We start from the raw sequence: 16,159 nt of genomic DNA, 5'->3' as shown, positions 1-16,159 counted from the left end.
TTAGATCATGATGGCATTGTACTTTGGCGAAAAGAGACCTGTATGTATAACAGCTAACTGTTACCATGTGGCTGTTGCTGGTCCTCCTGGGGCGGGGGTGTGCGTGGTCCCGCGGTCGGGGCGCGTCCCCCTTGGCTTGTTGTCCGGCTGCCGGGAGCACTGGCGCCTGGACGGCATGGTGCTGGTGGTGCCCGGCACCGTGCGCGCGCGCACCTGTGAGTGCAGCTGCAGTGCACGAGCTCCCTTTTATTATGTTTTGTTGGGAGTTGGCTGTCTCCCTCTCTCCGCCCCTGGGGGGAGGCTTTTGTTTAAAGGTCGAGCAGAGACTGGCAATCACTGCCAGTTATTGGTTTCCCTCAGTGTGCTAGCTAGTCTGCCTCTGTTGGTCTCCTGTCTCTGTAATCTTGTCTGCTATACTTTGCTATTATCCACCAGGTTTTTCCATCTGCCTCAGTTCTGCTCAGTATTGCTCGTGTTGGTTATTTACATCTGCCTTTTCTGTCGGTATTCTACCCTTTCCATCCAGGTACACCAGCGTCCCTTTTTCGGTCCCTAGTGAGAGTAGGGACCGCTGCCCAGTTGCCCACCTGGGGTTAGCCAGGAGTGGAGGCAAGCAAGCAGGGACAGGGGCTATGGGTGAGATCTAGGGCACCTGGGCTGGCGTATCAAGGGTAGTATACCGTAACACTAACCTCTCAGAAAGGTGACAATATACTCAGCAGGCAATCCAGAGATGAATATACATATATCATCGGATATTTTCTAGATTCACTATTGCTATATCTAACCAACAGCAATATGCACTGAATGGCCTCTTTATTAGAGCCCCTGGCCCTCTCATGATTGGTTCTTCCCTCTATGGAAATTCACCCCGTGACCCCGAAGTGCAGTATAAAATCCGTTTCGGTGCGAATCCACATTAGATGGGAAAATCCAGCGATCTGAGCGACTTCCAATGAGGCCTGGTCACCGGTGCTAGACTAGCTGGAGCTGGGATTTCACTGCCACCCACTTGGGGTTTTCTTGTGCAACGCTCTGGAGAATATACAGAGAATGGTGTGATTGAGGAAAAACATCCAATGAAATAGATCCTGTGGACAGAAACAACTCAACACTGAAAAGGGGTCAGAGGAGGATGTCAGGAATTGTTCTGCTGAACAGGCATTGCATGGTCAAGAGCAGCTGAATACAACGCTTGTGCTCCAACTACCGTATCCAAATGCACAAGTCATCATTCCTTCGCAAGGATGGGCTATAGCAGCAGACGACCAGTTCCATAACCATTGTGTCTAAAAGAAATAGAAATCAAAAGAGCACAAAAATTGTATCAATGAGCAACAGAAAAACTTCTCCTGGTCAGATGGATCCAGATTCCTGTTGCCCCGTGCTGATGGGAGGTCAGAATTTGGCACAAGCAGCATGAATCGATGACCCCCTTCCTGTCAGCTGATCAGGACATTTCAGCACCTCCATCTAATCTGCAGCAACTACAAAAAGCTGCATGGGGTCAATATTTCTGAAAAACTATTTCGTCACCTAGTGGAATCTATGCCATCGCAAATTGCTGCAGTTCTGAAGTCCATAGACGTCCAAAGTGCTACTAGAACGGGGTCTCTAATAAAGTGGCCACTTATTGTACAAGGGGATTCAATGACAAGAAAGAGGCAGCTACTTTTATATACTAAAGCCGCAAACTGCCCAACTTGGGAAAGGTAGCATTGTACGAGATTTATAATAGTTGTGGTTATATAATGTAATAGTAGGGGTTTACGACATGTTGTAATATTGCTAATACGATGCTAACTTTTATTTAATGGTGTTATTTTGTCCCCTAGTTTCACCTGGTCGGCAGCGAGGATTGACCGAAATCTGATCACTGTGCTTTCTGGCCAAGTCGTGGAGAGCTTTGACCGTCAATTCCAGGAACTCTATCTCCTGTCCAAGGGGGTCAGTATGAAAAATGTTCCAATGGATGATGAACCAGAGCCAGTCATACAGCCTGCTCCCCTGCCCTCAGCACCCCCAGAATCCATTGCCAAGAAGCTAATTAATCCCAAGTATGCACTGGTGAATGTCAAGAGTGCCAGTGAAGCTGGCAAAGATTCCAAGAAGGAACCAGAGATTGCCAAGAAGATGACCACCAAACCACGAATATCTATTTTTGACCAGCAGAAGTATGAGCAGCAGATTCATCCAGCTCTACTGGGTATGGAAAAAGCCGACATGTTTGAGTATTTACCCACATGGGTGGAGCCAGACCCAGAGCCAGGTAGTGATGTCTTGGGGTATATTAATATTATTGACCCCAACATCAAGAATGCCCAGCCCTCTCAGATGAATAGAATCAAGATTTGTGACACTGCTCAAGCAACAGCTCAGTTCCTGCAACAGGCCAGGGAGAATGAGATAGCAAGACAACAACAAGAGAGTCCATCTTCTAGCAGGAATGCCTCCAGGCAACCTAGCTACACACAAGAATCCAGGCAACCTAGCTACACACAAGAATCCAATCAAGACAAGAGCACCACATCCAAGGAGTCTGGCAAAGGTCATCCTTCCAAACAGGCTAGCCAAGAGCATCAATCAAAAGCAAACTGTACGACGAGTACAGCATCAATACAAGATAGCCAAGGTGGATCTCCCGCAAGTAGAGTGCCAACAGAAGCGTTGGCAGTGGAGCAGCATGATGGCAAGGAATTGGCTAGCCCCAATGTGCAAGAGATACCTTCTCCTAAGCTTCTTGAAGGCATTGCATCATTAGCTGCAAATAATCATCTTGTGTTAAGGGACACAGGTTCAATACCAACCGAAGAGGGCAAGCCACCTCCGATTCCAAAGCCTAGAACAGTGCAAGTCACAGACTTCATTAGCATGAAGAATGCTATAAACACTAGATCGCTCAAATCAAGCACATCGACTGAGGAAAACACAGTGCCATCTGTCAATGGAGTGGAAGATGGAGAGATTGACATCCTCATAGAAAATGGACCTAATGAGAACGATCAAGATGAAGATGACACCGATATGTTCAGGCCTTGCACCGGTGAATATTCATCTAGTGGTTCTGGTTCTCTACCTCCATCCAACGCCTCCTCCATGTCGGAGGAATACTATCCATCTACATCACATCACAGGAGGGGTTCCGATCGAATTTCCAATGGAGAACGTCCTCCACCTCACAGAAAGTTTAGCGATGGCCATATCAGTAAAGGAAGCTTCTTGAGTCCACTCAGCATCTCTCACACCTTGGCGGAAATAAACCCTTCAGAAAATGGAAAGAAAAGAACTATGCTGGAGGAGTATGTCCTGTCTGGTAACCCCTTACAAAGGAAAGACCGCATTTACTCTTTGGACCCTTCTCAGGTGTGTATTGATGTCGATGAAGGTGATCTTCCATTTTCCGACATGACGAGTGATTCGTAGGATGTATTTTATCTTAATATTGATGGGTTTTATAAGATTGATACATGAACTTGACTTAACCTTGCTGTAGGTGGTGTTACTTCACTTACGACCAGTTGACTATCTCTGATCCACTTTTATATGGACATACATGTGGACAGAGCTACGCTGGTCAACGTTACATTGTACGACCAAGTTCTCCTTGGCATGTCTGTATCTAAATAGGTTCTCCGACCTTGTTCATGGCCTTGAGATTCATAAGGGAAAATATTAAACTTTCTCGAGTTGTATTCTGGTACATTGTGCAGTGGACTACGCTTTTTGGATATCCTTCTAAACTTCAGTATTATACAGTATCAGAATTCGATGGCTGTGTGTGCACAGTTGGACTCTTTCAGTTGGCATTGGCCACAGTAACAATCCGATCACTGCCATCATTTTGCTATGGCCAACATTCCTGGTTACCTGTACCCTACTTTTCTAAAATCCCGCAGAACGATGGATTATTCTTTCTGCTTATTGATGGTTATGTTTTGTACCCTTTTCTCAACAACATCCACAGTTTAAATCTACCTGAAAGGTTATGTAATTTACAGATCCTCTGTTGTACTGTTTTGTACCAATTTGGGTTATTTCATACCTGCTTTTGGAAGTCTGCTTGTTGCCTGTGGAAACACAGGTCTAGCTCCTCCCCATTGTCAGATGGCTGAATGTGGGCTGTGTAAAGAGCGCTGATCAACAAGATTGGCACTTTGATGTCTGGCCTTCACACATGACGATTCAGGCTGTACGAGGGCAAATGCGCCTTCATACGATCGCTCGTCCCTCATACAGTTTCATTGCTGTCGGCAGCACATCCTCTGTTCACACAGGAAGATGTGCTGCCGACAACAATGATGCCGTATGTTTAGAGCAGTGTTTGCTTGTTCATCGGGTGATAAGTGGCATGTTCATACAGTCCGATGACCAAGGGAGCCAGAGGATACATCAACTGAATGACATGCTGACACCTTATTTACTTTGTGGTGCCACTTGTCCAATCACATATAGTGTACACTTTAAATTGGCCACCTGAAAATGGCTGCAGGTCACCAATTGAGCATTTAAAGCTTTGTTCACATCTGCCTCAGAGGCTCCCATTAGGAGCCTCCTACGCTGATCTGGCACAAAATGCTGCACTATTTTGTCTGGAAAAATTCTGGATGGACCCATTATAGTCAACGGGGTTCATGTAGCGCCGTTAAGTGTCCGTCCTAGTACAGGTCCGGTGTTCCAGTTTCCTGCTCCTATGACTGAACAGGAAAACTGAAAGCCCGGTACTGGTATGAACCCAGCATAAGGACCTTCCAGCCAGCCCAATAATCTGCCCCAATCACCAGTCAGTACCGCTGATCACCCAACCAACAAACAAATGCTCGTTTCTAGGATGATCGCATCTTTTATACAGTACAAAAAAATGTTTGTTGGTGGCACATCTGCTCATGTATACAGAATGAGCTGCCAACAATGTTTAAACTCGATGGGGGACAATTGCTCATAATGAACAAACCTTCACGAGTCTGAATTGGCCCGTGTGAAGGCCTGGTAGACAAGCACCTATTTCATTGACCAGAGCAAGTTGCTCCATGTAAAAACGCCCTATAAATGCTTGTGGGGTCTGTCCTGCTGAGCTTTTTCACTAAGGCTGGGTTTCCACACTGCTTTTACCAGGAGTTCTAAACCCCGGCCTGGCCACTTGCCTTAGCCAATGGTCATATGATCTTGCCAGTACATCTGTTATTGGCCAAACCGGGTGGGTGCGGTAAACTCCGCGTGGAAACCACGCCCTAGCTTTCCGCTGAGCCCCCACAATGCACTGCTTTATGGTAACAGGAATCTAGTAGAATTCTTGATGGAGATTTAGACCTGAACAGAGTCGAAAGCAGAATCCATACAAGATCAGTAAAGGATTTACAGAGTTTTTTTGACATTTTCTGTAGATTTCAACTGTGGGTTGTTGTAAATTCATATTTATAGATGGAATTTCCTTCTGTGGTATTACTGTTTCCCTCCTGCCTGCAAATTCAGTAGAAAAGCATATTTGCACAAAACCAATAAAATGGCCGCTCCCTGGATCTTTTGGTGTTTGAGCCTTTCTTTACCATGCAGCCGCCTGCAGGCACAATGATCTTTACCTAACGCCATAGCAGCCGGAAGCTAAAGTCTATTATCCCGCACTGTACAGCTTGTGTCCAAATGACCTACAATTCCCAGCATGCAATGCTCTAGTCAGCAGCCTGGCTACATTTCAAAATGGCCATCATGTATGAAGACGGGAAGAACTATACCAGCCAATCAGATGACTGCTGGTTGGTTCTTCCAGGTGACTACATAAGCCCCACTGAGATGGACGTGGCAGAGTTCTGGGTGAGGCTGTTGTAGTGGTTGGCACATTCTGAATCCTCTGCCCTCCATGAGTCTGTGCTGTACACTGTGTTCTTGTTTACCATGGCACATGATTTCTTAGAATTCCGTTTTTTTCTTGAGGAATTATACGAGGGCTTGTAGACACCTGCTGATGCATGTTGCAGGGATGGTGGCTGTCTTGGCTGCGTCATGTGCCAGATCTTTATATTTCTTTATACAGACACCAGGGCCGGGTGTGACTGCTGCCTCTGCACCCCCTAAAACAACCCCCTTTAGTGGAAAATTAAAATTATGACTAGGACCTTTGCCAGGTCTCAGTTGTAGTGACTGAAGTCACCTAATTAATGCAACCCTCTGGTTTTCGAGAGACAAATCCTGTCCCAGAACGGTGGGGGGAGTTCACCTCCCCATGCATGTTTTCGGCCATCCAAGATGGCGTCAGTAATTTTCTAACCATGTAATGCACACTCTGCACTGCTCTGATTGGTCATTGATGATCACGTGAGCAGTTCTGGCCAATCAAAGAGTTCGTATAATGCACTTTAATTCTAGCTATACACTGTGGCGATTAGGCAATCAGAAACGGGGCCTAAACCGGTGGATCAGAATGATAGCAGAAAAAACTGCAGGTAATCTACCTCCTACCTTCTCCGAGCCCAAGACAGAATTTTGTCCAGAAACCAGAGGGACACTTTAAGAACATGTAGTGAAATCTGTAAAATATGGTAAGGGCACTTTCATGCGGCTCAACATGGGCTGTGTAAAGAGCGCTGATCAACAAGATTGGCGCTCTGATGTCTGGCCTTCATATATGCCGATTTAGACTGTATTAGGGACGAACAATCATTCATGCGATCGCTCATTCCCCATACAGTTTCATTGTATCAGCAGCACAATAGTTGGGTATAAGGCCTCATGTCCACGGGGAAAATCAGGCCCGCGTGTATATCTGCTGCGGATGCACTATAATTGTCTTTTTTTTTTTCCATGCGGGAGATCAATTGAGATATGAGCTCTATAAGCTCCCGCACGCGCGATCCGCGTTAAAATGAAGCATGCCGCATTTTTCTTCCCGCACGTGAAATCCACAAATCACTTAAAATACCATCCATGGCTATTTAATTAACCGTGGATGGTCAATGGATTCTAATAGGATGCGGATTTGCTAAATATAATTTCCCCGTGGACATGAGGCCTAAGCGAGAGAGGTCCTTGGAACAGATCGCTATGTGAACTTGAGGGTCACCCGGACTCTCCCTACCACCTATTTTTATTTAGGGCTTCATCATTTGCCTGTAAACAGCTGGAATATCAGTCCATTCACTACTAATCGGGCATTGGATTATTTTTGCCTACTGCCAGATATGCAGAGATTTGGCGCCAATACATCTGGATGAAAGGACATTGTCTTATCACATATGATACAAGTGTCCCACTGAGCTAATTGTGTTATCCTGGGTGTAAAAGTATGTCCAGAGTGATTTCCATAGAAAGACTGTACAAAGGCTTCCTCTTTTTTACTTCACCAGAAATGGTGTTTGATTACTTTCCAACATTTTTATAAGGATCACTTATGGGCCATTTACACGGGACGATTATAGCTCAAAGTTCAAATGAAAGTGAGCGATAATTATCAAGTATAAATCCCAAAACATTGTTCACCATGTTACCGCTGACTTTGTCAGAATAAAAAGTCGCTGGATGGCGGGACTCTTGTGCCGTGTAAACGCTTCCTGCTCCACACAGAAGCTGAAGCACTGCGCGAGAAGCCTGCGATCCAGTGGTGAAGTCTAAGCGCTCTGCGCAAGCGCTAACGACCTTAGCGGGGACGTCAGTGCTCCGGCAGTCGTTTAGAGAACTGTCATCCCGTGTAAAAGGAACATTGCACACCCTTCATAATTCCACTTAGAATACTACTAATGACCTATCCTCAGGATAGGTCATCAATAGTTGATCAGCTGGGGTCCGTCGCCTGGGACCCCGACCGATCAGCTGAATAGGTGCATGCTATCAGCACCACAGAGATCAGAGATGAAGCAGCGGAAGTCTTCGCGCCGACCTCTGTGTAGTGGCCAGCCCTTGTAACTGTAGGCACAGCTCTCATTGAAATCAACACAAGCCATGCCTGCAGTTACAAGCGCTGGCCACTACAGAGGTCGGCGCTGAGACTTCCGCTCCGACCTGTGTTTATTTGCTGCGCTGACAGCATGCACCCATTCAGCTGATCGGTCAGGGTCCCAAGCGACTGACCTTAGCTGATCAACTATTGATGGCCTACCCTGAGGATAGGTCATCAATGGAAAATCCCTTTAAGGCTTTACATGTCCTCTCGGAGCACAGTGGTCTGTGGTCTCTGGCACGCTTCACCTCCATTCACTGAGCAATTATCGCTCTTGTGTAAAAGCACGGTAGCAATAATTGTTGAGACGACTGTTGAGCGCTTAAGCGCATGAGAGTTGTCCTCTGTTAAAAAAAAAAAAAAAAAAGCCCTACGCGTGTCGCCTATAGGGTCTGAGCAGCCATTTTGTAAGCTTGGTGAGAATGCAATCTACTAAATATGACCTAACAACCATAATAAAACAAAATGTCCGTCTCTGCTGTGTTTCAAGACATAATTGACACTATAAAATAAACGTTAAAGAAAAAAAAAATCAAGGACTTCATAATAAAGTGCTACTGGTGCCCCTCCTACCTGGGTAAAGGGCCCGGCTGATCATTCCTGGCATGATGATAAAGATCATGGGTAGCATCTTCAAATAACTCGCTAGGATAGACCCGGCTTTGGCGTGGCTTAAGTTCTTGGCCGAGAGCGATCTCTGCACAATGACCTGATGAGTAAAAAAACAAACTGGTTAGCGACAATCAGGCATGACCATATGCCACAACAAAATGCCAACTTATAACAGCTACAGGACAAATAAGCAGGTTATTCATTGGGCTGTGTGATGCCCCCTCGTGATAAAAGTGCGCATGATACACTGTAGCAAACAGGTCAAATAGTGTCTGATAGCTCCGACTCCTCTACATCCGCAGAGTATTGCGCAATCTTGAGCATGCTGCATGACTTAGGGGTCAATGTATAAGGGGAGGGGGGCACTGACTAATATTTACCTTGCTCATCTTGTAGGATTGACACACATTCTATACTAACACCCTATCCTTCTCTTCCTGCTCTTCAAGGGGAAACCACATTTCCATTACACTACTCCAAACAACCCAACTGGAGGATTCGACAGGTTCCACTCCCATCCTGGCACCAGGAACACTGGCAAGGGCAGGGCCAAGCAGGAGAGTTTGGAAGGTCCTGGAGCCTACCGTCAGCTCAGTAGGAGGACTGATGGCTCCGGGGTGAGACCAGGATACTGGAGCGGCAAGGACTATGGAGCCAACTATACCAGTCCCCTTTCTCAAAGTCCTGTACCACCTGATACTGTGACCACCCCATTTGGAATTCCATATTCTAAGCTATCCCAGGCAAAGCATCTGAAGAACAAGATGGCAGCTGGTGGCCTGGACGCTAGAAGAAGAGGGCATGGCCCTCAAGGACATAAGGACCTGTAAATAAGTTCAGATGGGAAGTGGCATTTCTTTTCCGTAGTCCTGTGTCTGGGCACAGGTTCATATTGGCATGCCACCATGGACTATACTGTGCCAAGTGGTTGGATAATGCCAGCTGTGGTGCAATAGTAAAAGGTTCTCTGCTGCTGGAATATAACACCGGTGTGCTGCTCGGCCGTACCACCACAGAGGTGTTAGCAGGCCCCCAATGTGTACATGCTTGGTGAGGCTTGCAGACATTTATTGGAGGGGGGAGGGTGTTATTGAACTGACTTTTTGATGCCCCTGGCTGCTGGGGCTGCGTTTACTGCACTTCTGTTCTACCTGTTTACATTCCTATGCCAACCAGGTCTTTCTATGGAGGTGCAACAGATGTAGGACTATTAAAGGGTTAACTTTTATTCCAGACTCTCTGAATGGGTCCAATCAGCCATGTTCTCATAGCGGACCAAAACCAATTTCTACAACTTGAATATGTGGTGGACATTTTTTTTCCTTAATGAGTAAGAGTTCATGTAAAGTTTTGATAAGAAAGTTTAAGAAAGTGACTTAAAGGGTTATTCTGATGAATATGAGGGCTACCCTTTAAGAACAACAGGCGTGGTTTTGAAGTGCACCTACCAAATGCGTACAGTTAGAGGCAGTCATGTTTGTGGATACAGCTATATTGCTGCCTGCTTTAAAGGGGTTGTTTGTTTGGAAAACCAATTTTCATACATCCTATTGGGGGATTCTGAGTTAATAGGGGGTCATCATTTCAGAAATGTCATCTCTTGACCGGAGTGGAAAGTGATTATAAAGATCATCTCCCATCTGGAGGACTTTTTCCCTGTTACACAGACAACACATTGATTTGTATGGGTGTAATACTTCATTTTCCCTGTGGAGGCGCTGCAGGGAAACTGAACACTTGCTGCCAAGTTTCCCTACAGATTACAGCCATACACATTGTGAAAGGGACCTTATAAGAAGGTAGGGATTTCTCTTTAAAAGGTACATTCTCATGTAGCCAAAAATCCGCACCAAAGAACAGAAAACATGTAAAATCCACGCCGTTGGTGCAGATTTTGATGCGGATCTGCAGTAGATGTCACCTTTTCAAATGCAGGATTTTGACACGGTCGCATTTTTTCCCCACCATTTTCCGCTATGTGTGAACGTACCCTTAAGTCATTTTCGCAGAGTGTTTTCAGATATTTTCCAATATTCTGTTTCCATATTTCCCCTAGATGACACATTTACAGAGCATGCTTTCAATCTTAATGGGGGAATTTATTAAGACCACCATATCATAGGCCGGTCTTAATATTTCCACCGCTGCACGACGTGATCTGCTCTTTATATATCAGGGGCATCTGGGCTTTTCCGTGTACCCAACCACAAATGTACGCCATGTCTAATCTGGCAGACATCTCTGTAGGCTTTAATACATTTTTTTAAATCAAAAACGTTTTGCCGTAAAAAAAAAAGTACACGTTGGCAAGCGCAAAACTCGGCCCAATATCGCACTCGCCCTTTTCAGTAAGTCCTTAATATAAAAGTCACTGAGACCCCTGACAAATTCAGCTTTTTGATTTGGACACTTATGTTTAGGCCCTCCTAGATGGACAGCCGCGTGTGTGAAAGTGCGAGTCGCGGCTGGTCAGTACCCCCGGCTCATGGAGGGGGTCCCAACAAACTCCTCCTTTTATGGCATCTGTAGGCTTTAATAGGACATACTGACTGCAGACTAATTTCTCTGCTCTGTGGACCCTGCTATAGTAATGCTACAAAATGGCTGCCTCTCTTGTTTGTAGGTTCACTTCAATGGATGTTTGTAACTTCGATGGTTGTTACTGCAAGTGCGGACAGTTTCTGACTAGAGACGGTGGTGTTCATTCTCTCCTCCATTTTAGAGATGTGAGTTCTCTGAGGGGGTCCGATGACCATCTAAAATGGTGACTTCAGAAAAGTTTGAGGTTTCATGGTTTCTCCACCTGGTTATTTTGCGGTTAGGTTTACTTAGTTGTATGTATGTGAATATGTAACTTTATGTAGATACGTGTGTATGTATGTATATAGCAGACGGGGTGTGAGGAGAATTGCAACGTACAGGGTACAAAACACAGCTGTACTTCCCCCTTATGTGCTTTGGTGCAATCTTCATGTTAATCTTAAAGCTACATTAACAGGCATTTCGATGCTCCTCAGCCGTTGTGGCACCTTATTGTATAAGACGGATGTTACGTCATATAGAATGGTGGACAAAGCAGGTAAAAGCCACAAGACACTGCTAATTTACGGCATGGAAAAGTAGGCCGGCACCACGGCTGTGTAAAAGAAAATCTTTGTTGCCCATAGCAACCAATCACAGCACAGCTTTCATCTTTTACACTGCTGAGGTAAAATGAAAGCTGCGCTGTAATTGGTTGCTATGGGCAACCGGCAACCAAGATTTCATAAGATTGTGGTGCCGGCCTACTTTTTCCTGTAGTAGTATCACTGATCAATCGACACACTAGGCCTTGTTTACGAAAACCAATGCTAGCAGTTAGTGAAGCTATTGCCTATAACAACCAATCCCATTCCAGCTTCCATTCTGTCCAGTGCAGGTTACAGAATGAAAGAACTGAGCTGATTGGTTGCTATAGACAACACGTCCTCCATGGACCGCGGCAGCGCAAGTTTATAGTAAATGCTGCTCCATCAGTCCCATAGAGTAGTAGGGTATATAGTCGCCAGCAAAGGAAGAATCCTACTGGCTGCGTTCACACGGGGAGGAATTGCAGCGGAATTTCCGTGCTGACTTTGCGCACAGAAATGGCGCCAGGATTCTTAAATCCGAGACTAAGCAGCAAAGTGGACGAGATTTGCGAAAAATCCCATCCACACGCTGCGGACAGTCCGTTGTGGGCAAGCTGCGCCGAAACTGACATGCCACGTGGAATTTAAAACCGCGGCATGTCAATTGTATCGCCGTTTTCATTGCGGGCTCTCTTTTCTCTATGGGGAGAGATGGCCGCAGCGGAACACAGGCAGACAAGCCACTTCAAACCCGTGCCAAATGGCGCAGGTTCTAAAGCTACCTTTCTGCTGTGGAAATCTCGCTGAATTTCTGTGCGGTCCTGCTGCTGACATTCCGCGAGATTTCCATCGTGTAGGACGCGGCCTAAGAATACCCCTTAATTCATAGTCAGACTGCCATGCTCAAATTACACTCGAGAAACTTTGGCGCAGCTCTCGTAGAGCAGCACATGAACATCAGTCCGAGCGCCATCCAACATCCGTGTACCTGCACATTGTGTGCGCTTTTCTCATCCGTGCAGACATGCACACCGGAATATTCCGCTATACGCTGCAGCATATTTCGCTATTGAAATCTGTATCTAAATGCGGCTTTTGGCGCAGAATTAAGCCATTTTCAAATCCACGTTAGACATGCAGATTTTGGTGCGAATTTTTCCGCATGAAGCTGAATATTCCGTTATGCGTGAAAGCACCCTAATGGGTCCGTGTGCTGTCCGTAAAATACGCGGACAGCACATGGCTGTCTAAATGGGGACTTACATGTTCGTTTTCTGTTACCTATGCCGCCATTATGGCTATACATACCTGATCAGTGCACCAATACCAGGAGGCAAGGATGGTTAACCCAAAGGTCATCCCTGTCCAAGGAAGGTCACCGCTCACCGGATCACGGAAAAGATGCATGGCGTCCGAGCGAGGGAGGTGGCAGGTGGTATTCGGGACAACCAGGGATGGTATGGCCGATGCATATGCCTTTTCTAGATTTTGGTAGCCTCCAATTTCATTGAATGCTACAAAAGAGGGGAAAAAAGCAAATTAATTCAAAATCTGACAAAAAAAATGTGAAAAAAATTGTAGGTACATCCGTTACCGAGACGCGGCAGCTAGTTTGTGGGAATTGTCTGTCAGACAAGGGGCTGCCCACAGAAACCAATCACAGTCCAGCTTTCATTTTCCCAGAGCCATTTTAGAAATGAAAGCGGCGCTCTGATTGGTTGCTTTGGGCAACAAGGCCTGCTTTTCTGTGAGAAGTTTCTCATAAATGGCCGTTGGCCGAAAACCTTTACAGCTAATGTTTACCACACAGCTATATGGATAAAACATCCCTTGTTGTTGTAACTCGTGACGTCTTAGTAAATACACAGAGTCCATTATGTTCTGTCTGAGAGGATTATATCCACTTGTGTCAGGTGAGCACTTGGCGGTCGGCCATGTTCCCAGTAACTGTATCTAACATTCACGACCGTCTGGGGACAATTCAGTGATGAGATTTGAGGCGAGATGCTTATAAATGCCCCCAAGCTGAACTGTGTGGGAACAAACGGCCGCTGATCAGTGCGAAAAAGAAAAACGTTAACGGGTTTGAATGCGTGTATAAAATAAAATGGCGACTCATTCCGCAATTTACATTCCATATGTTGTAATGGATTAAATATTACATCTCGTTTTTTTTTTCCTGTTATTTTATTAATATTTTTTCTTCAGCACCAAAGATCGTCAGAAAATGTTTTCTCGGTTACTCAGGTGCGACAATCTGCAGAGTTCTAAGACTATTTTTGTATGTTGTTAAATGGTTTTTAAGCTATTTTAAATATATGCTATATTTAAAGCCACGTCTCGTGTGAATTCATTTTACGTTAGTTTGTTATTGTCCATCAATCAAACCGGATATAATGTGAAAAAAGAGATCGGATTTCATCAATGAGGGTGCCCATCCCACTGGCCTTTCTCATAGCAGATGAAGAGTTAAAGGGGTATTCCAATCTCACCAAGCTATCTTTTACCCACAGGGTAGGGGATAACTTTCTGATCGGTGGGGGTCCAATCACTAGCAATCCAGAGAAATTGTACCTGGCATGTATCGAAATTCTGATAGCAGTACCCGCAGTGCCACCTTGCAATTCACTGCAATGGGACTACTGGAGCTTGCCAAGTTCAACCACTTGGCAATCACTGCTGGTCCCTTTGAGGTGAACAGGATGCCCGGAGATTGCCAAGCACTGGAACTTAGTTCTCTACGGCAATCCTCAATGAACTGAATGGCGCAGTGGTGCACTAAGTCATGCGGTGGGCAATATTTCTGTATCCCAGTCTTCGGATCCCCATCAATCGTCAAGTTATTCACTATCCTGTGGATAATGGAAAACTTGTTGAAATGAGAAAACTGCTTTAAAGCCCACAATGATGTCACATAATAGGGGTAATATGCATAGTGATGTCACAATTAAAGGATATTGCACGCAGTGATGTCATGGTAAAAGAATAATGCACACAGTGATATCACAATACAGATATAATGCACAAAGTGATGTCCCAGTATAGGGGTAAGAAAGTGATGTCACATTGTAGGGGTAATACAGGTGTAACACCCGCAATGACGTCACAGTAAAGCGCTAATGAACACAATGATGTCACAGTAAAGAGATAATGCACACAATGATGTCAAAGTACAACGTTACAGCACAAAAGTAATGCATATCCTGGTGTTAGGAGTACAGGAATAATGCAGAGTGATGTCACAATATAGGAGTATTGTACACAGTGATGTCATAGTGCAAAAAATGCACTTACTGATGGCACACTCAATTACCATACATGCTGATGTCACAGTACAAAGGTGCAATGATGTCACCGAGTAGGTATAATGCACACCAGGATGGCACAGGACCGGCCGTTTTTACCCGGTGGTGAAATCCGCATTTCAAAAAGAAAGGAGCGCCATGTCACTACTTGATGTGGAATCCACGTCAGGATATCTGCACACAGATTACCCCATCGAATGGTTCTATTCCGTCTGTGGATACAAATCCGCGGCATAAATCCAAGGTTTAGCATTGGATTTCTGCAGCGGTTCACATGGCAGAGCCGTGTTAAGTCTTTCCATGTGCACATGCCCCTATACTCTGCGCATGTGAAATTAGTTGGGTCAGTTCTTTACACACTGCAGAATATGTCTACCCCAGTAGAAGCGTCCAACTTTCCTACACATCCATTCCTGTGGATCTACCATATGCCTCCATATGTGCATGTTCTATGTCAGGTCGCTTTGTTAGAGGTGTTCCGAGTCAATGATGTTTTGCATTTTCCCATGCGGTAGTGATAGTCGGCCAGGACAGTCCGGTTTTAATCCAAATACTGTGGCGAGTTATAGCTCCAAGTATATCGCTGAGTACACATGGCACGGGTCTCTCAATGCAAATCCTGCCTGCTTATGCCGAAATGGAACAGGTGCAACGTGCAAATATTCCCTCATATGTATGCAAACACTGACAGGAAAGGGGAGCGAATAAACAGGAGGGTAAAGCAGTGACATCATCCTGTACTGACTTCTTGCATAGAAGCCAGGGTGCAAATAGAAGAGAGGGGGCTCACAGTGAAAATGGGACCCCATCTCTCCACGACTGCCTGCCTGCCCCTCATCCACCTCCAGCTCCATGAATTTCTGGTCAGATCTCTCGTCTGCTAACATCCCAATGCCCTGCACATTCACGCTGCATGGGGTGCATGTGATCTGGGGCCATCCTCTGCATAGACCCTCTCTATAGGTGTAAATAAAGCCATATTCTCGCTTTTGAGTTTATTACCTGTAATGGTAAGGACAATGGCCCCCACAATCATGATCACCGTCTGCAGTGCATCCGTATAGATGACAGCAGCCAGACCCCCTAATAAATAAAAGGGAAGACAGATGATGGAGTCAAATAAAAAGAGTGCAGCCATTTAAAAAAAAAAAGTCAGGGGTGGAGGGGTTAATATGTACTTATGAAATAATATGCAGGGCAAGACC

The 16,159-nt window shown here is 45.4% G+C and overlaps 1 protein-coding gene across 1 annotated transcript in view; it reads left to right on the top strand.

Annotated features, from left to right (window-relative positions):
- Window positions 1-13,981, top strand: part of FAM83G (family with sequence similarity 83 member G) — a 42,805-nt gene extending 28,824 nt beyond the window's left edge. The window contains exons 4-5 of the mRNA XM_066576593.1: window positions 1,836-3,363; window positions 8,989-13,981. Of these exons, the coding sequence (XP_066432690.1) occupies window positions 1,836-3,363; window positions 8,989-9,369 (1,909 nt within the window). The 3' untranslated portion in view covers window positions 9,370-13,981. The remainder of the gene's footprint in view (window positions 1-1,835; window positions 3,364-8,988) is intronic.
- Window positions 13,982-16,159: the final 2,178 nt, after the last annotated feature.

This window comes from Eleutherodactylus coqui, chromosome 8, assembly GCF_035609145.1.
Source record: "Eleutherodactylus coqui strain aEleCoq1 chromosome 8, aEleCoq1.hap1, whole genome shotgun sequence".
Classification (NCBI taxonomy): Eukaryota; Metazoa; Chordata; class Amphibia; order Anura; family Eleutherodactylidae; genus Eleutherodactylus; species Eleutherodactylus coqui.
This window is presented reverse-complemented; position numbering and strand designations above follow the sequence as displayed.